The sequence below is a fragment of the Chiloscyllium plagiosum genome, unplaced genomic scaffold (assembly GCF_037043375.1).
Source record: "Chiloscyllium plagiosum isolate Xiang-an unplaced genomic scaffold, Cpla_swu_hap1 HiC_scaffold_5, whole genome shotgun sequence".
In the NCBI taxonomy this organism is placed as follows: domain Eukaryota; kingdom Metazoa; phylum Chordata; class Chondrichthyes; order Orectolobiformes; family Hemiscylliidae; genus Chiloscyllium; species Chiloscyllium plagiosum.
The window spans coordinates 84663030-84685377 of NW_028270143.1; the positions used below are offsets into that span (position 1 = coordinate 84663030).

At 39.8% G+C, this 22348-nt stretch overlaps 1 protein-coding gene across 9 annotated transcripts in view; it reads left to right on the forward strand.

Moving 5' to 3' along the window:
* The window catches only part of mllt10 (MLLT10 histone lysine methyltransferase DOT1L cofactor), a 294669-nt gene that overhangs the window by 141096 nt on the left and 131225 nt on the right, over positions 1-22348 (forward strand). For all 9 annotated transcript variants that reach the window (XM_087987376.1, XM_087987375.1, XM_087987379.1 and 6 more), the window contains 2 exons: positions 2358-2954; positions 9522-9697. In XM_087987376.1, the coding sequence (XP_087843502.1) occupies positions 2358-2954; positions 9522-9697 (773 nt within the window). The remainder of the gene's footprint in view (positions 1-2357; positions 2955-9521; positions 9698-22348) is intronic.

The window sequence follows — 22348 nt, forward strand, 5'->3', positions numbered from 1 at the left end:
CCTACACACACACACACACACACACACAGAGAGAGATGTATCAGCAACAAAAGGAATTCTGTGTCGGTGTGAGTCATGAAGATTGTTGCCTGCCAACCTGGCAGCTCATTGACAAGAGGCAAGTAACATTCATGCCATCAGTTCTGAGTGTGATATTCCTCCTTCTTCACTACCATCCTTTGATTCTTGATTTTCCCCCATTTTGTGGGCAGATTGCAGTTCTTGATCATCTGAAAGCAGAAAGAGATTGTCCTTTGAGAAAGTTGGGAAAGCATGAGATGAATACTTGCACAATCCGCAGCTTATAACGAATTATGTGATGTAGGTTAAGTGGTATGTGAAAAGATGACTTGTGTGTGAGAATATTTTTTCCATGGATAGAATGTGAACATTACTGGCAAGATCAGCATTTGTTGTCCATCCCTAGATGCCTATGAGGTAGCAGTGAATTGCTTTCTTGAACAGTCCATCTAGTATAAATACACCTGCAATAATGTTGGAGGGGATTTCCAGGCTTTGGGACCAGTTATAGTAAAGGGATAGCGATGTTGTTCCAACTTGGGACTGGTTGTGGCTGAAGGGCAACTTGGCAATGGTATCCTTATGCATCTATTGCCCTGTCCTTCTAAGTGGCATTTAGAAGGTGCTGTTGAAAGAGTTTTGGTGAGTTGGTGCACTGTGTGTTCTAGATTTATGTACTACTGTGATTAAGTGTTGCTGGGGAGCACATCTTTCAAAATGGTAAGTGGGGTGCTAATTAAGTGGGCTTTTTATTCTTGTGTTGAATAAATTGATTCAGTGAATGGAAAGTATGCCATCTAAGATAATTTGCCTCCAGTGATTCCAGTCATGTTATTTTGTACTAAATATGACTTGAATGAGTGGAGAATTTCCCCCGATTCCCATTCATTTCATGTTTACTAGAGTTCCTTGATGTCATTATGGTCAGATGCTGTGTTTATGTCAATGGCAGTCATTGTCACCTCGCCTCTTTAATTCAACTCTGCCTGTGTTGAAGCAAATGAATGATTCTGGTAGAACGCAAACTGAATATCGATGGGGAGGTTATTGTGCAAAAGCACTACCTGATAATCCTGGTAATGACATGTACTATTACTTCACTGATGGTCAAGAGTAGACTGGCTTAATTGGTGACTGGGTTGGTTTTGTCCTCCATTTTCAGGGTATCACATACCTGGGCAATTTGGGTAGGTACCAATGATGTAGTTCTCCTTAAACAGCCTGATGAGGGATTCAAATATTGTGGAGCATATATCTTCAGTATCACAGCTGGGATAATGTCAAAGCCTATAGACTCTGTTGTTTTAAGTACCTTTAACTGTCTTTTTAATATTGTATAGGGGTGAATCAAAAGACTAGTATCTGTGATTTAGAGGGCCTCGAGGAGAGCAAAATGGTTAACAACGCTCAGAAAACTTGACATCATTCAGGGCAAAGCAGTTCACTAAATTGGCACTGCACCCATAAACATTCAGTCCCTCAGCACCAGTGCTCAGTAGCAGCACTGTGTGCCATCTCCAAGATGCAATGCAGAAATTCATCCAGGGCTCTTTAGACAGCATCTTCCATATCCATGACTGCTTCCATTTGGAAGGACTTGGCAGCAAGTACATGGGAACACCACCTGCTAGTTCCCTCCAAGCCACTCTCCATTCAGACTTGGAAATATATCACTGTTCCTATAGTGTTGGTTCAAAATGCTGGAATTCCCTTTCTAATGACATTGTGTGTCCACATAGGCTACAATGGATCAAGATGACAGCTCACCACTACCTTCTCAAGGGTGACTCGGGGCCGGCCAATAAATGTTGGCCAACCAGCGATGACCACATCCACGGAATGATTTTTTAAAAAAATATTAATTCATAAAACTAAGTCTAACACTTTTTTAAAAATCAATACCTTGTTGGAATACCTGACTAATTAAAATCTACTTGCTATTTGCTTAATTAATCTGGAGAATTAGTCATCAAGAAGTCTTTATTTTGCATGTCTTCAGAATCACGGCTTAGGTTTTAGAACTAAGGAATGCTACCCAGCAAATATTGTTTTTGTAGTGTATGCACTTTTAATTACATTGTAAAAAATGTGCTGTGAAAATTATTTGTGAAGCTGATTTTGTAAATGGGATGTAAGACTTTAAACCGATCTTTTAAAGTTGGAAAAAGCAAATTACTGAAATCGGTATTCAATTTTATTTGCTTAAAGCTAATTTTGACATTTCAGTTTTAAACTATTCATTTTATAGATCAATTAAGAAATCAAAATTCAGTACTACTTTTTTTTCATTCACCTTACTCATAGAGCTTCATAAGTGAATTTCTTTTTTGTTACAGGCAATCTAATAGGAACCCCATCCAGCATAAAATCATCTGGCAGTTCAGTCCAATCACCGCAAGAGTTTCAAACTTTCACTGAACCAGATACAAGAAGTGATAGTTTCAGCAATTCACAACAGTCCTCAAACAGAGAGACAGCTAAAGGAGAAACTCTTGACCAAGAAGGGACTTTAATTAGTAATAGTCCTGTGCTGGGCCTCCCACCAACATCTGGACCTCCTGAAATAATAAACATTGAACATTCAAAACAGACTGAGAGTGGTTGTGAAGATAAAGACATTTCTGATGTTACTACTGTTACTTCAAGTGGTGTATCAGGGTATAAAAGAGCTCAAAATTCAGTCGGGGAGGAAGAGGCAATAAAAGAAAAAAAGAGAAAGGGAAATAAAAAGTACAAACATGGACCTGGCAGACCAAAAGGAAGTAAAAATAAAGATAATGTTTCTCAGCTTTCTCTCTCATCTGTATCACCATCGTCATCAGTTACATCTGCTGCAGGCAGTGTGGCAAGTGTAAGTCTGCAGAAATCTCCATCCCTACTCCGAAATGGAAGTTTACAGAATCTTAGTGTCAGCTCATCTCCAGCAGGTTCAGGTGGGTGTTTGCATATACTTGTGTACAAAAAAAACTTAGTATTTAAATAAAATCATCTATCTTTTTGCTCATCCTCCCTTGGTTTGCTCCAACCTCCCTCATTTCCTTCTCTCTTTCCTCCCCCTTCTCCCCCCCCCATACTTGCCTGCACACTTGCACCTTGGTATGGTTGGAAGTGTTGCAGAGGATTCTATTCTAGTTATTTACACTATACAGTCGTTTTGTGGGGTGTTATTAATAAGATGTTAAATTGTCCATCTACTGTCCAAGCTAGGTGGGTTAGCTGTGGCAAATGTGGGGTTACAGGGATAATGTAGGAGGGTGGGTGTGGGTGAACAGACATTCGGAGAGTCAGTGTGGTCTGGATGGGCCGAATGGCACTTCTACACTGTAGGGCTTCTATAATTCTATGAAAAGCACAAAATGCTGCAAATTTGGCAGTCTTTGCAGAGAGTGAAACAGAAATGTGCCTCCAGTCAACTATCTTTCATCAGAACTGGGTTGTTGATCTAAAAAGTCAACTCTGTCTCACTCTTTTCACAGCCATCACAGTACGTCCAGCATTTTCTGCTTTGATATTAGATTTTCTGCTTCTTCAGTATTTTGCTTTTGGATTTTCAGAATATTCCAAACACTAGAAAGAGAAACTGAAAGTCACGGAAAGGGAATTCCAAAGAACAGGTCAAGGCAAAAGAAATAGGAATGGACAGAAACCACATTCAAGATGGGAGGTAAAACTGGATGAAACTTTAAGCATAAGATGGGGCAAGAACCTTGAGAGTATTAAGATAGGAAATTGATTGATTTTAAATTCAATGTAATGAGCAACTAGAGTACAAAATAGGTAATCGTGTGTTGGAACAGTTGAAGGTTGCATAGAAAGAAGGTTGGAAAACCTACAGTAAGAATATTGAGCAAACAGATCTGGAGATGTGAAAAGCATGGACAAAGGTTTCAGAAAAGGCCTTTAAGTGGAAAATGTTGTTGAGCTGGAAATAAGCTGTATTTGTAATGGTAGAATTTATTAAGTTTATTGTCACCAATAGGATAAGATTAAAGAAGCTGATTTTTAAAAAATAAAGTATTTTAAATGACAAGCAGACAGTGTTCACTTATGGTTTTTACTATGTAGCCCTGTACTACATCCTATGGTATGTTCTACCACTGCCAGCAGTAATGCTGGATGGAAATTAGTGCTAACTATTTCAGCATCCATTCCGTATTCTCCTTTTTCATCTTGCACCTTGCACTTGTATAATATTCTGGTTCGCAAAATGTTAAAAGCAGTAGCTGAAATGGTTAAGACAATCAAAGAGTCATCCACAGATTACACTCTATCCATGTTCCTGATGGGATAAGGCTTCCACAGGCTAGTGATGAAAGAGTCTGAGAATTCAGTAGATATGGTTGTATTTGATGGTTATTTGGCCTGTCTATGGGCAGCTGTCAATTTTGACACACTCCGAACTTTGTCCCAAGACCCAATGTTAGGAAAGAGAATTTAGTAGGATCGAATGGTCTTGGCTGTACCTTGTTTGCATTCTGTTTCGATGTTTAGCTTCATAACGGAGGAGAGAATTAAGAGTCAACTTATAGTAGTGTGGAATTGAATTGGTCACTGGGAATGGTGGGTTTCTTTTCTTAAAGGTATTAGTAAATTTGTTGATGTGTTCATAGAGTCAGAGCTATATGGCATTGAAATAGACCATGCAGTCCAACCCATCCATGCTGACCAGCTATCCTAAATTAATCTAGTCCCATTTGCCAGCATTTGGCCCACATCCCTCTTAACCCTTCCTATTCATATACCCATCCAGATGCCTTTTAAATGTTGTAACCAGCCTCTACCACTTTCTCTGGCAGCTCATTCAATACATGCACCACCCCCTGTGTGAAAAAGTTGTCCCTTCAGTCCTATTTAAATATTTCTCTCCTAACTTAAACATATGCCCTCCAGTTTTGGACTCCGCTACCCTGGGAAAAGATCTTGGCTATCCACCTTATTCGTGCCCCTCATGATTTTATGAACTTTTATAAGATCACCCTTCAGTCTCCGTCACTGTGGGGAAAACAGCCCCAGCCTATTCAGCTTCTCCTGATAGCTCAAACCCTCCAACCCTGGCAAAATCCTTATAAATCTTTCTGAACCCTTTGAAGTTTCACAACATCCTTTCTATAGGAAGGAGACTAGCATCGAGTGCAGAATTCCAAAAGCGGCCTAACCAATGTCCTGTACAGCTGCAGCATGACATCCCAACTTGTATGCTCAGTGCACTGACCAATAAAAGCAAGCATGCCAAATGCTACCTTCACTATCGTAGCTACCTGCGACTCCACTTTCAAGGAACTGTGAACCCGCACTCCAAGGTCTCTTTATTTAGCAACATTCCCCAGGAATTTACCATTAAGTGTAAGGGTAAGTCCTGCTCTGATTTGCCTTTCCAAAATGCAGCACCTCACATTTATCAAAATTAAACTCAGTCTGCCACTCCTCAGTCCACTGGCCCATCTGATTAAGATCCCACTGTACTCTGAGGTAACCTTCCTTGCTGACCACTACACCACCAATTTTGGTGTCATCTGCAAGCTTAGTAACCATACCTCTGGTGTTCACATCAGAATCATTTATATAAATGACAATAACTGGTTGGACATTAAAATTGCTTTTTTTAATAAACCCTTAAGAATAGTGTTGGTAAAGTAATTAACTAAATACTTTCCAACTTCCTCCTTGCGCAACCTTCAACTATTCTAACACACACTGCCGTATTTTAGACTCCAACTGCTCATTGCTTTTAATTTAAAATCTATTTCTTATCTTAATGTTATTAAGCTTCTTGTCCCATCCTGAGTTTCATCCAGTTTTACCTCCTATCCCTTACTTTGACTGTGTTCTTTGACCATTCCATTTCCTTTGCCTTGACCCCTGTTCTTTGGAATTTCTTTGCCATGATTTTCAATTTTTCTTTGTAGCTTTTGGAATATTCTGAAAATCCAGAAATAAAATACTGAAGGTGCTGAAAATCTAGGTTCAAAACAGAAAATGCTGGAAGTTTTTGCTTTCTTTTTAACTCCTTTGCCAATGCTTGAGTTTTTGTCTAGTTTGTAACCTATGTGCTAAGTACAACAATTTTGCAGGCTTCAGGAAGCTTAAACTAAATAAATGCAAGAATTCATGTATCAAGTTTAATGCATTTTCTGGGTCAACAGCCGCTTACCTTGTATTAATGCAGTACACAAAAGCATTGTTTCCTTCCATAATTTAATGAGACCCGAGACATAAATGAAACCAGGTACAAAGAAATTGGTCTTTGAATCCTTTTTGCAAACAATTACCATGGATCTTAATTCAAAGAAGAATGTTCTGTCTTCAGAACCAGCAAATAAAGTGTTTACAGAATCAGGTTTTGTTTGGATTTTGACTTCATAAAACTGAGCATATGATATTTTTAAGGAGATCCCCATTTCATTAGCAATATTTTTCTGTTTTTATTTGTTACATTGAAATAGATATAATGAAACACTTTACATAGTGTCAGAAAATTGAAGCAAACATTCCTATTGTCCTCTTCCCAAGCCCATGCATATTTCTTCCCCAAACCTTTATCCAATTTCTCTTTGAAGTTGAAGCATCTCTCAGATGGTGCTTCCAAATCATTAAACCTAATCACACCTCTGCCAATTTTCTGACAAATCAGTTTAAATCTGCCTCTTGTTGTCGTGCTTCCTATCGATGCCAACAATTTGCATTTTCTTGATCTAGCAAAACAGTTTTATTTTATACATCTCTTGTGAAAACTCTCCCTTTATCATCTCTGGTCTAAAGAGAATAATTCAGCTTCTCTCATGTCTCGTAGCAGGAGTACCTCATCTGTAATGCCTTCCAAGCAAAGCTCCTCTACATCCTGTTTATGAGCTTGATAACCTTTCACAAGTATTGTGTTGGATTGTACATAGTACTCTAGCTATTGTCTACCAGTGATGTATTAAAGTTTATAGTTTACTGACAACCTTATATATTTGTATTGTCATTTCCGAAGTTTTCTGCGCACCATTCTGTTCCTGCATTTCTCTTAACATCGTACCACTTACCTTATTTATGTCTCCTTTTGTCACATCTGCATCATTGTTCAAGGAATCAAGTTGCAGTTGAGAAATTTCAACACAGATTGTAGGCTGACACTTAATTGCAACATTGGAAAATGTTGCATTGTCAACGTTGATGTCTTTTGGAAGGTATGAAACTGAGTCCCTGTCTGCTGTCTGAGGTAGAGGTAAATGTTCACATGATACTATATTGTACAAAACCACCGAAGCTCTTCCTGGTGTCCTCAATATTTATGATCAATGTTTCTGAGACACTTTGCTGACATTAAAGATAGTGAACAGTATTGAAGAGTTGAGCATTGTGATGATAGGAAGATAAAGCTTGTCAGCGATGCATTCGTTTCAGCAACAGAGAAACTTACATTTTGAGAAATAAACTGGAAATATTTTTGAAAAATGTAAGTAACTTGAGACACCGATGAAGATTTTACAAGCAAGAGGGAAGGTTAAAATAAATGTCTTACAACATGAGCAGTGGAAAATGCGCTATGTTGTATAGGACAGGAGAGAAAAGTTAGGAAAGAGTACAGTTAATTACACAATGTAAGTTTTGTGATGCGATAGAATCAATAATAATACTTGGCTTGAAAATAATAAAATGCTGGAGATCACAGCGGGTCAGGCAGCATCCACGAAGAGAAGGCAAGCTAACATTTCGAGTCTAGATGACTCTTTGTCATAGCTGGCATGAAGTGTGGAGGGAGGAGCATTTATGCAATAAAGGTGGTGGGGTGTGGGACAGGAAGGATGTTGCTAGTTTAGACGAAGTGATCAGAATGTGAGAATGGCAGAACAAAATGTTTGTCTAAGTGGCACTTTGGAGGGAGAAAACAGTCCCACCGGGGTTGGGGAAGGGGAAAGAGGACATGCTGACAGATGTAAAAGTAAAGCTAAAAGGAAGGGCAGGAATGGAGATGGGTTCCCAGTTTGAAGGTGTTGATCTCAATATTAAGTCCAGAAGTTTGTATAGTACCTAGTCTGAAGATGAGATGTTGTTCCTCCAGTTTGTGCTGTAATTCGTTGGAGCATTGCAGCATGCTGAGGACAGAAATGTGGGCATGAGTGGGATGCTGTGTTAAAATCAACTCTGGTCCATGTGTAAGCATGACCCTGACTTTCCTGCAGCTCTGGTGTTCCCATGCGCCCCCCCCCCCCCCCCCCTTTCCCCCAATTGCATAAATGCTGGCCCCTCCACACTTCACGCCAGCTCTGATGTTGTTATCCAGACTCCCCGTTAGCTTACTTTCTCTCCATGGACGCTGCCTGACCCATTGTGATCTCCAACATTTCTTGTTTTCAGCATAGATTCTTGCAACTGCAGTAATTTGCTCCTGCAAGACTTGGCTTATTTGTGCTGTTTTTTTGACCAATTGAAGACTAATCTATGATCCGTGCCTGGGCCACATGGAGGGTTGAAATGCATGTGCTGTTGATAATGGATGATGGTGATGGGTGTGGGGTGGTATGGTATGGTGATGTCAGGGAACATGAACAGTGGAAGGCGAGCCGAACAACCAAGAAATTTGCCAGGGATTGTTTCTGTAAATATTAGGGTGAAATTGATAAGAAATGCTTCAGATACTGAAGCAGTCAACATTCAAATACAACGAGATCTGGAAATATCCAGGCTTGGACTGACGTGGCAATCTAAAAAAATTGTTGAGTATGATAAAATGACAAGAATAGTTATTTGACACAACTTCCATTCGAAAGTGTTTTTTATGGTTTTTAAAAAAGGTCACTAAAGTTGAATGAAAACCTTTTTTTTTTACAATTGTCAGCAGAAATAATTAAATGGATGACTTCTATCAACAAAGATATTGAAAACTATGTACATCCCTGGCAACCCTTATTCTGGGTAGCAATGTGTGGTGAGCAGCCTCAAGTGGAGGAAATGTTTTGCTGAAATGGTATCAGTTGACTGAGGCATGATAAACTACATTAAAACCACGTGGTGACGCTGGTGTTGGACTGGAGTGGATAAAGTCAAAAATTACATGACACCAGGTTTTTATTCAAACTTATGCGAAAGTGAGGACTGCAAATGCTGGAGATTAGAGTCAAGATTAGAGTGGTGCTGGAAAAGCACCAGCAGGACAGGCAGCATCAGAGGAGCAGGAAAATTGGCATTTTGGGCAGGACCCCTTCATCTTATGCTCCTATGATGCTGCTTGACACCTGTGCTTTTCCAGCACCTCTACTCTTTTTTTTGTCCAAACCTGTTGGATTATAACTTGATGTTGTGACTTTTGATTTTGACTATATTAAAACCAATCAAGTCACACTTAAATTATCCAGATCCAAAATCTTACCAGTGTTAAAGCAAAGCAATACTAAATGGGACAATATTCAATGAGCATTTCTGTAAATGATTGCAGCATATTGATGAATGCGAAGCTTCACATAGTAAGTTAGATTAATTTTTGAGCTGAGATTTGCACAATCTGTTTTTCTTTTCAGGTGTTTACACAAGTAATGACGTACCAGTTTCACTGCAGAATACTCTACCAGGCTTGATCTGCAGTACTCCACTTTCCAGTTCTATTTTACCTCCACAAAGTGCAGCCCATTCACAACAGATGTGCACATCACCTTCAGCTCCTGTTTCTGTTGCAGCAATGGTTTCTACAACCCAGGTAAGAGATTATTTACTGGTTTAAGAACTAAAAGACCCTAGCTTAACTGTAGCATGAAACATATAATTTGATCTTTTTTATTGGAATACAATATTATTTTGACCCCATCTTTTTCTACTAATATGCCCTCAGTCACATTTGGGGAAAAACAAAAATCATCTGCCTGTGCTCAGTTCTCTGGGCACATAATGTCCTTGATATTTTAACTGTGTGGCAAATCTTCTTTGGTTAATGTTAGAATAGACTGAATGTAGGGTCATCACAGGTACTGCTTTTACTCGCACAATTCTGGCAAGAAATAAAGATCAGGGCATAATGTCTGAATTATTTTCTTTTTACCTACCTCTCCATGTACGATTTGAATTGCTGACTGGGTCAGATTAGTAATGCAGTGGGAATTGAACTTAGCCCTTGTGTGAACCAGCTATTCTCGCACAGTTAAATGAAAATTGTATTAATTGTTTGCCTCACTTCAAAAGACCATTCATTATGTCCATTAAATAAATGGTAAATGCTCACAGCTAATATTTAAGTACTGACTGTGAAGTTATAAAATGATTCTCTAATTCTTTTTGTGCCAGTCAATAAACAACAAGCACCATAGATTATGGTGATGAATTTTGAAGACTCTTTTTAAAAATAAACGTTCTTCCAAAAATGGATGCGACTCACACTGCATAAAATATGAATTGATGTGGGTGGTCACTGTGTTGAAATGTGGACAAAACCATGCAACAAAATCTGGACAGTATTCGGGCATGGGAAGGCAAACGACAACTAACATTCTTATCACAGATGTGCTACTTCCAATAATAGAGAACTTAGAATCATCTCATGATATTCAACAACATCACCATCACTGAATCCACCACTATCAACATCCTGGAGTGCAGGGAGTTACCATAGACCAGCAATTAAACTTGATTTGCCATATAAACACTGTGACTAGAAGAGCAGTTCAGAGGCTATGAATCCTGCAATGACCTGACTCCACAAGGCCAGTCCACTGTCCACAAGACATCTGGGGTTTGTTGGAATATTCCCAACTTGTCTGGATGAGTGTAGCTTCAAAAATATTCAAAAGTTTAATCCCATCCAGGACAAAGCAATCTGCTTGATTTGTGTTATTGACATATTCACTTCCTCCACCACTGTGACAGTAATGTGTGCCATAATGTGCACTGCAGAATTTCAACAAGCCTCCTTACACAATACCTTCCAACTCATGATTACTACCATCTAGATGGACAGGAGCAGCAAATGCATATGAACTTAACCACCTGCAAGTTTCTCTGCAAACCAAACAGCATCCTGACTTTGGAAATGTATCACCATTTATTCTTTGATATTGGGTCAAAGTTCAGGAACTCCCTCCTTAACAGCATTGTAGAGGTACCTCCATTAAGGGGACTGCAGTGGTTCAAGATGGCAGCTACCCACCACCTCCCAATAACCATTAGAATTGGCAGTAAATGTGGCTATTGGTTCAGGCATCAAAGTCCCACCATGGTGTTTAAAATGCCCTTTTAAGGCCTCTGGAGTGGGTGGTTGCAGTTTTGAAATATGAAAACAACTTGAAATTCAGACTACATTAATGTTGCATGGCTTATTTAATGAAATGTTTGTGCAAAGGTACTTCAGTTGCTATCACAGATTTTAAAAATACTGTCAAATTGATTCGCTTTGGCAATCAATGCAAAAAGTTATTTGAATTGCTTTAGTCATTTTGTCTCAATGACTTAAACGATTAGTCGTATCATTGTAAGGATCATACCCTGAATCAGATTTGACATTTTAACTTGCAGGATCATCTCACCACAATAATTTATCTTTCTTTCCATTGAATTGGATGTTCTGTCTTTTTAGAATGATTTCATGATACTTTATGTAGGAATTAGATCCCACAATTAGATAATGCCATCACACAAGCATCAGGTGAGAGAGAATGCATACTTCCACTTTTCTTTTCGTCCATGAAACTTTTACTAATTCTATTCTACTGTAACATGCTCTGTGGATAGTTTGTTGAAACACGCATTTAAAAGTTGAAGTACAGGCTTCCTACCTTCTGATGTAACTGTAATGTGGGTGTTATTTCTTCCCAGGCATCTTTTGAATTCATTTGTTATTAGGGATCTGAATGCATCCTGCACTACAGGCCTTTATCCTTTACATAGGACACTGGGTCGTAAATTATTGATGAGTATCTTCACTCCATCTTTACAAATCCACCTGTTGACATGGGAATGGGCAGAATCTCCTAGTGGGGACTTCATGTTTGGCATGACTTTATTTTTGGGATTTTTCTTTTGTTTATTCAGGAGAAATGGATGTTGCTGGCTGGACCAGCATTTGTTGCACTTGGGAAGGCGGTAGTGAGCTGCTGACTTGAACTGCTGTGTTCTATTTGGTATAGGTAGACCTGCATAGATCTGCAATAAGGCCTAGTGCCAATGTGAATCTTGTCTTCTCATGCTGGTGTTCTCACTAAAACTTATTAAAATTTTGCACACAGCCCATTAAGCATATTGAAATTCAGGAGTGCTTCATTCATGACACTGATGTGGCTCAGTGATACTTGTGATTTTGCTGCTGTCTGATGACAAAGCCATTACAACTGGAAATTTTGGCATTGTAGTCCCTTGGTAGTATCTGTGCCATCTTGGGCGGCACGGTGGCACAGTGGTTAGCACTGCTGCCTCACAGCGCTAGAGACCCAGGTTCAATTCCCACCTCAGGCGACTGACTGTGTGGAGTTTGTACGTTCTCCCCGTGTCTGCGTGGGTTTCTTCTGGGTGCTCCGGTTTCCTCCCACAGTCCAAAGATGTGCAGGTCAGGTGAATCGGCCATACTAAATTGCCTGTAGTGTTAGATAAGGGGTAAATGTAGGGGTAGGGGTACGGGTATGGGTGGGTTGCGCTTCGGCGGCTCGGTGTGGACTTGTTGGGCCGAAGGGCCTGTTTCCACAATGTAATGTAATCTAATCTAATCTTGTTCTTCTATTACAACATAAGACTATTTCATTCTGTAAAGCAGCAACATTGACTATGCCTTGGTCTGAGATTTTTGCAGGAATTGTGATTTGATTTGGTCTGCTTCAATGCACGTTTTCACCAGAGATGCAGTGTAACTCGATGATTTTTGAAGTCCCATTCTGATATTTGCTTCTCAAGATCAGGCCAGTGTCCGGTCCCCTTTCTGTTAGCATATTTGGTCTTTAGCATCATCTTCAGGATGGATGCCTTTCCTTTCATTCTTGCACCAATTTTTCACTAACATTAAATTCCTTCACTAATATGGTTATTTGACAGGTTAGCAGTTTTTGACTTTTAGCCTGGAAGTGGCACATTACTATTATATCACTTTTGCTGGAAGACCCATTTCTGTTCGTCATTTGCCATAGCCTGTTCTGTGTGGGCGTGATTCATTTACAGACTAACTCAGAGTTGACATAGTAACTGGTTGAAACCCTTTTTTCTCCATATTGTAAATTGTTGTGACTATTTGAAATTTGACATTTTTGTATTTGTCTGAGGTGAGTACAAAACTAACAACTTTGACAATATGCCTCACTTTTCTAACAATATTTTAGAATTTCCAATATATATTACTCCTTTCATTATCCTTGACAATGTCTGTAAATGTCTCTCAGCTTTGATGCACTTTACCTTAGGGAGAGGCTGAATAAGCTGAGGTTGTTGTCCTTGGAGTGTCGGAGGCTGAGGCTTGACTGTAGGGGTTTTATAAAATCATGAGGGGAATGGATAGGCTAAACAGACAAGTTCTTTTCCCTGGGATGGGAGAATCCAGAACTAGAATGCATAGGTTTACAGTGAGAGGAGAAATATTTAAAAGGGAACAAAGGGGAAACTTTTTCAGGCACAGGGTGGTGCGTGTATGGAATGAACTGTCAGTGGAAATGGTGGAGGCTGGTACAATTACAATATTTGAAAGGTATCTGGGTGGGTATATGAGTGGGAGGGGTTTGGAAGGATGTGGGCCAAGTGCCATCAAATGGGACTAGATTAGGTTAGGATAAAAGGTCGGTATGGACAAGTTGGACCGAAGGGTCTGTTTCATGTTGTACATCTCTTACTCTATGACTTGATGTTGTCTGATGTTACTTCCTTGTTAATTTCATTGTACTTTGTTCCATCAGATGCATTTTAAATATTTCAAAAGAAAATGAATGAATGTTCTGTAACTTTCCCTGGTGATTAATTTTGTGTCTTGAATCCACCCTCATTTTTCTTAGATGCTTACTTCGTGTTTCAGGTGTCCGGGTGCTGTACCTGAGTCAGATCTTTCTCTGTGTTGACCCAGTAACACCTAATTCTTAGTGGTAAGATAGTTCTGCAACTATCTATCTTGCCTGTTTTTTGGCACATTTGCCATTCAGTTGGGTAGCTGATTGGTCCATTGTAGAATCGCCATAAGAAAAAAACAGCCCATTTGAAACTACTTCACCTATTCCCCATTTTAAAAATAAAATTATGCTTTGGATGTGAGCAAGACAGCGAGACAACATTTCTTCCTTACTCTTGTCAGCCCAAAAATAGTAGTCTATTCTTAATGAAAAGGAATAGCACACATTTATCTTGCACTAAGATGTACCAAAGCATTTTATCAGTGAGTGCTTTAAAGTGTAGTTATTCTTCTCATGTTGGAAAAGTGGCAGCTAAATTGAACACAGCAAAGCCCCACAGTAGCAACAGAATGCATGACCATACACCTGTTTCATTGATATTCAAGGAAGCAATATTGATCAGAATCAAAAGTACTCCCATGCTCTACTTCTGAGCAATGCCTCAACCCTCACCTTCAAAAGATAGGTACCAATTTAAATCTGACTAAAATATGGTACCCACAGTACTACACTAGAATCAACTTGTCCTATACTTAATAGTTTGCTTATGACTTATTTTAAAACAGGCCACTTCTGCAAGTGTTAAGAATTGACTCTATAGTGTAAGATTACAGTTGCGTGTAAACCAGACTCATTGAGCACCTCCATTTGGAATATTCATAAACTCTGTTGTACGCAGTCCAGCAGGTTTCTTGGCAATGTTTTTTTTTCCTTGTTCATAATTATTATTTTTATTGAATTCAGTTTCAAAATTTTTCACTCTGGAATTTGGACTTCATTCTGGAGACAGCGAAAAAGGAACAGAGTCATGTTTATCTAGCAGAGGGAAAGAACAAATAATGTACCATTTCTAAACTTGAAATCAGCTAACCTATAAAATGAAACTGAAACTAATGATTGACAGGATAATCTATGGTGGAGCAGCCATTAAGGACGACATGTATTGGGTGTAAGTGAGGTACTATAAGACCATAAGAAATAGAAACAGGTATAGGCCATTCAACTCCTTGAGCCAGCATGGTTGATCTTACTCCTGTCCACTTTCCTGACCTTTCCCAATAGCCCTTAATTCCTCTAATGATCAAGAATCTATCTCAGCCTCAAGTACATATTAGGATTGTGCCCCACAGCTCTCTGTGGCAAGGAGGTCCGAATAAATTTAATCCTCCAAGAGAAGAAATTTATCCTCATTTCAATCTTAAATTGGCGTCCCTTTACTCTGAGATAATGTGCTCTGGTCCTAGACTTCCATGATGGGGAGCATCCTCTCAGCGTTTACCGTGTACATACCATGCGAATCCTATATTTTTCACAGAGATCACCTTTCACACTTCTGATCTAAAACTGAGTATAGTTGTCACCTGTTTAGTCTTTGCTCAGAAGACTATCTCACCATACCATTATTCCATTGAACCTTCTGTGAACTGCTTCCAAAGAAATGATATATTTCCTTAAATAAGGGGACCAAAACTGCTCTCAGTACTCCAGATGTGGTCCCACCAGCACCTTGTACACTTGCAATACAACTTCTGTACTCTTAAACTCCAAACAATTTGAAATAAGGGCCAACATTCCACTAGCCTTCCTGATGACCTGCTGTACCTGTATACTAGCTTTCTATGTTTCACATAGAAGTAACCCCAAATCCCTTTGTGTTGCAGCTTTTCTCCATTTAAATAACACTGTGTTCTGTTGTTCTCACTTCCAAAATGAACAACACATTTTCCCACATTATACACCATTTTCCAACTGTTTGCCCACTTATTTAACTTATCAATATCTCTCTGCAAACTGTATCCCCTTTGAACTTGCCTTTCCACCTATATTTCGTGACAGTACATTCAATTCTTTCCTCTAAGTCATTAAGATATTTATTGTAAATGGTTGTTGTCCCAGTACTGATCTCTGTGGAAATTGGTCAGTTGCAGGTTGCCAATCTGGAAATGCTTTCTGGAAGTCCAAATAAAACACTGTTTCTGCTCTACCTACTCTGAAACTTGCTCGAAGTTCTAATAAATTAGTCACACCCAATTTCCCTTTTATGCAGCCATGCTGATTCTGTTTGATTAGATTATGATTTTCAAAATATGCTGCTTTTACTTCCTCAGTAGTTGATTTCAACATTTGTCCAGCAACAGATGTTAGGCTACTTGGCCCATGGTTATCTCTGTTTTGCATCCCTCTGTTTTTGAATAGGACTGTTACGTTGGCTCAGTCCTCCTAGTTCTTCTTCAGATTCCAAAGATTTTTGGAAAATTATAACCAATGCATCCACTATTTCTGGATCCTAGGATGCAAGCCATCACGGTCTGGGACTTATCTGCCTTCAGCCCCCATTAATATGTCTAATGCCACTTCTGTGGTCCTCCTGATGGGACTTAATTCTTCACTGTATTCTTTAATATTAATTACATGTTTGAAGTAACTTCCACTGTAAGGGCTTATGCATCACAACTATGGCGATGTGCAATAAATTCATTCAATTTAAAAATCTGAGTTTGGATTTATTTAATGATCTGGCCTTGACAGCCCTCTACAATAAAGAATTCCCCAGAAAAGCACCATCTTAGGGAAAAATCCTTTCCATCTCTCTCAAGCTGGTTACCCCTTACACTGAGTTTGTGCTTCTTGTTTTAAGGGGAAATAACCCTCTCAAGCCCTCTAATAATCCTACACGTTTCAATAAAATCTCCTCTCATCTTTTCTAAAGAGCCTAACATTCTCAACCTCTCCTCATTAGACAATCTCTCCATACGTGGGATCAACATAGTGAACCATCTCTGGATTGCCTCAATTCCATTATATCTTCAGATGTTCTGTTCACAGAATTCTGTGTGGTCTGACTAATACCTTGTATTTTCTCTATTTTTATACTGCATTCTCTTTGAAATAAAGGTTAATAGTCCATTTATGTTCCGTATTCCTGACTAAATTTGGATACGAGCTTTTTGTACTTCATGCACAAGGATCCCAAATCCCTTTTCAGTCTGTCTTCATTTAAATACAGGTTGTTCTGCTATAACACATGTTTCATTAACATACATTCGCTGTAACTCGATTGATGAATTGGGGTCACTGTTTCTAAAGCATGAACTTGTAAAACTTGTATTGGCTGTGATGCAACTGCATCACCCACACTAAGTGCTGCTTCTAAAGCGTGATTTTTCTATAATGCGGGATTGCACAAGAAAGCAGCCATCGTGTCATAGACAAACTATCTGTAATCAGCTCTTCTATTTTTCCTGCCAAAGTACATAACCTCATTTTTCATGCAATATTTTACCAATCAAGTTTTTGTCTACTTATTTGCCCTATCTATATCCCTCTGCAGATGTTGTCATCGTTTCATGCCATATTACAGACTTGTGTGTAATTTATTAATTCAATTATAGCCCATTCATATCTGTTACCCAAGCCATTAATATGGTAAATCTTTGACTATGATCTCCAGCATCTGCAGTCCTTAGTTTATCCTTCTGTGTGGTAGAGCTTGTGGTTTGGAAGATGCTGTCAGAGGGGCCTTAGCGAGTACTGCAACACATCTTGTAGATCCTCCACGTGGCTGACATTTTGTATGGTTTTGGATAGGGTGCAATTCAAGTGGATATTTTGTCCTGAATGGTGTCATACACTTTACATATTATTGGAGTGTATCCATGCATTGTATTAAATCACGCTTCTATGTTGTGGTGGATAGGGACTGGGGAGACAAAGGTGACTTATGCACCTGACCTGTTGTAGTATCCAAATGATTTATATGGCTGATCAGTTTCTGATCAGTGTTAATTTCTAGAATGCTAATAGTGCAAGGGTACTGATTTAGGATTTTGAGCAAGAGATGCCAGATGGATGCAAGGAAGATTTTTTTTGAAATGTATTGGTTGGGAACAACCTGGAAATTGCTGCCTGTGAAGCAGGAGGCAACATAACAAATTCCAAAGGTCTTTGAATGTTCTTGGAGGAAAAAAATGTTTGCAAGGCTACAGATATAAAGCAAGGGTTAATTGTAATGCTTTCTAGTAACTAGAATTCCAAGGGCCAAATGATGACGTTCTGTGACTATTGGATTCTTCCTTTTGCACAATAGCTCCCATTAGCATAATTTTAATGTTGCTTGGTACTCTAACAATATTTATGATCTGTATGAAATAAATTGACAATGATTGCATATTTCTTCCCCAGTGAGTTTCCCCAGTTGCTCTGAAGTCCAAGAGTGACAAAAATCTGCAAAGCCGGATGAAGGGTTTCCACAATATCTGTGAATGGGCTAGTGTTGAAGAAACCCCTGGAATGAGCACATGTGATTTGTTGTCTGTTATGCCATTAAGCAAACCTACAGCAGATCAAGCCAGAAGTCAAGAACACTGTGAGTGCAGACCACTTGGGCTTTTGATGAGTGTTAGAGACTAGACCAGTCTCCTCCAAAATATATTATGGGAGATATCCTAGATCCTAACTTTCATTTTACTTAAAGGCAAGTGTAAGGCACTCTGTTCTGGATATGATTCTATTGGTTTACCACTAAGCTGTTTGCAAAGCGTACTACATTCTTGGAATGCAACAAAGCAAAGGATTGGTACTTTGTTGACATACTTAACAAAGCAATGTATTATTTAACCACTAATTATTAATTGTTCCAATATAGGCAGCATCCCACAAACACACCCTTCAGCTAAATTCAATGCAGCAAAATAGTTTTTGTTCTCACGTGCTGTCTCTCTTCAGTCCAATGGAAAGAAACACTGATAGAAACAATCTGCCCCTTCTGATTTCTAAGAGGTAAATTCTATGTCTGAGTCTTAAATCTAGCAGCAGAGTGGACTCTCGCTGTCTGCTCCAGCAGCTAGCCAACAAAAATCCAGCTGAAATCAAAACCAAAGTGCTCTGGCTCTGTGAGAGCCTGATTATGCGTGCTCATGGTTTTGTCTTACACTGGGGAAAAACTCGAAGCTACTTACAACTGTGACAAAACTCCTCTGCAAGAGAAATGGGAGAGAACGCATCTCTTAAAGGCACATCTTCACATGAGGAAGAAGTACTTGTGATCAGATCCTTTCAATGTCATTTTTAAAATAGCTTTCAAATAAATCTCAGTGAGATCTATTTTCCATGAACTCAATACAATGTGGGATATTGGCGTGTTTGTCACACTCCTGAGATCCTCTCTTCCCAGGTGACTGATGCTGTTGAATTATTGTTCCAGGTCAAAGAGTTCAGGTTATATGTAGAGGACTAGATTAGAATCTGGAGGAAACAAATGAATAAGTTGGCAAGGGTGTCTGTAGTAGTCACAGCTCTGTTCAACCTGTGGATGAAGGATCTACCCCCAACCCAGTACCCGAACTTCATCTGTGCAGATATTTGTTGTGGCATTTAAGTTCAAGCTTCCTAGAGTTGGAAAAATCAACAGTGATAACGAATGCTGTTGTAAAGCTGGCCAGCTACTATAAGGCACGGTGCCTTACAACCAAACAGGAGTAAATTAGTCTCTAATACAGTCAGTCTTCACTGTGCCAGCATTAAGAGGAAGCTGAAATCTGTAAGTGAAGACTGTTAGTATGGAAGGACAAAATGTGGTGTTGCAGACTTGGAGGGCTGAAGGGCCTGTTCGTGTGCTCATGGGCTGTATTGTTCTTCATTCTTTAGACAGTACCTGCAGGGCCTAAGACTGAAGCACTGTCGCTACCCTGTTTACCCAGGCATCATCCTTGACAGAACACCCACGTGCAGACAGCATAGAGGAAAAAGTAGTTCTTTGCAGAAGCATTCTTGGTAAACTGACCAGTACCTCAAGAATCACGAGTCAAAACCTGAAGGAACTCTGCTCTTGTATTCATACAGTCAGCTGCAGAATACTGTACCCGGTTTGGTCCCAGTTAAACACACTGATGTGCAACTCAGTTCAACAATGTGCATCATCGCAGGCACTCCTTGACCAGCAACTTGCACTGACACCCATTCTTGAGCAACATTATTCCCTCCTATACTGTATCTGGAGGGTAGTTGTAGCAGGCAAGCCACTGGACAAGGTCTACTCCAATGCAAGCCTATTCTTACTCAATATCCTCAACTTGCCAGCAGTATGCCTTTCTCCATGTCATCCCATATGATTTAACTCATCATGCTGAGGAGTGACAGCTGAAGACTTGTGCTGGGTTAAAAACGTTGACCAGAAATCATTCTCATCGTAGACCATGTTGCTTGTACACCCAGCTTTAAATGCTACCTTTGGTGACGTGGCCCTTTTTAAATGATTTCTGGATTGACCACAATTTGTGTGCTCCCAGCCAATATAGGTGGGATCACCAAAGTTATCATGCTGCACCTGTGGTGTATTCAAAGAGTAATTAATATGCCGAGGATTGACCACTGACTGACCTAGAAGATGGTTTTAAGGAATACCATCTTGTCACTGAGGTTATTGCTTGGTTCTGTGACATCTTAAAGAATGTAATACAAAACTACACAGCTCTGTGATATGCACAGCAAATTCTGACCTTACCTGCTGTTCTGGCTAGATTTGAATAACCTTAGACCAGGTGCTCAAGTAGCAGGCTTTTCCTGTGCAGGTCTTTTCAGATGAAAATCCCAGTATTTTGCAGCTGATCAAGATAGTAAACCGTTTTCAATCTGAAAAGTTACTGTTCCCACCACTACCTGCAAATGCTACTTAGTCATGCTCTTTGCCATATCTTTTATGACCTTCTGAGGCTATCCTACCTCTGCTGAGGTTCATTGAGTCGAATGAGTGATTTTGGGTGCTGCTTGTAATACTTCCACTTCAGCACTAAAGAGTAATTTAATAGGTTTGTAAGGAAAGGCAATTGAAAATAGATTCAAACACTGCACAATCCTCCTTCATAGAGTACATAGCTGACGGTGTGTGTCATGGAGTTCTACTTGAGTGTGTCACTGTACGCGAATGAGTAAGGGATAGGAGAAGAGTTAGAAAAGAATAATAACAGAATAATGCATTAATCTTTAATATTAAGAAGATGGACCAGCTTTATCCTTGCGACTTTGCCTTCCATTATTCTTCAGGAACATGCACTATTTGTGGGCTTTTCCATACTATTTTGAATACCACTTTATCCTGAAAGCAGAAAATTAACTTAAGACTATGTTTAGTGACATCTGTACAGTCATAGAGATGTACAGCACGGAAACCACTCTATCTTTGGTCCAACTTATCCATGCTGATCAGCTAACCTAAACTAATAGAGTTCCATTTGCTAGCATTTGGCCCATATCCCTCTCCATATTCATATATCCATCCAGATGTCTTTTAAGTGTTGTAATTATACCAGCCTCCTCCACTTCCTCTGGCAGTTCATTCCATACATGCATCACCCTTTGCATGAAAAGGTTGCCCTTAGGTCCCTTTTAAATGTTTCCCCTAAACCTACACCCTCTAGTTCAGGACCCTCCCCCCACCCCAGGGAAACAACCTTGTTTACCCTATCCATGCCCCAACTTGAGGCAGAATATGGGGATAAAGAAAAAAACATTTCCTTGAAGGCTTATTTTATGGGTACATATTTGCAAATGTAATTCAACATAAGTTTCAGTTCCAATTTGCAGTTTGAAAGCCTGTCTCTCAATTTGCAATGTGAAATTAGAAAGTGTGATGGTACTATGGGGGTGGCACAGTGGCTTAGGGCAGCACAGTGGCTCAGTGGTTAGCATTGCTGCGCCTCAGCACCAGTGACCCAGGTTGGATTCCAGTCTCTGGCTACTGTCTGTGTGACATTTGCACGTACTCTTCGTGCCAGTGTGGGTTTCCTCCCACAGTCCAAAGATGCGCAGGTTAGGTGAATTGGCTGTGCTAAATTGCCCAAAGTGTTCAGGGGTATGTACAAAGGAACGCCAATTATCTGATTATCCAAATAACATACTCCCCACCTGGGGCTTTCGGATAATCAAGGTTCCTCTGTGTAGGGTAGGTGGGATGGGTCTGGGTGGGTTACTCTTCGGAGGGTCGGTGTGGACTCGTTGGGCTGAAGGAAAAGCGCAGCAGGTCAGGCAGCATTCAAGGAGCAGGAGAATCGACGTTTCGGGCATGAGGCCTTCTTCAGGAAATGCCCAAAACATCGATTCTCCTGCTCCTTAGATGCTGCCTGACCTGCTGTGCTTTTCCAGCAACACATTATTGGCTCTGATCTACAGCATCTGCAGTCCTCACTTTCTCCTCATTGGGCTGAAGAGTCTGTTTCCACACTCTTGCGATTCTATGGCTTTAAGGGATGTATTTTGTCCTGTTTGTTTTTCATGGAGAGGTTGAGACA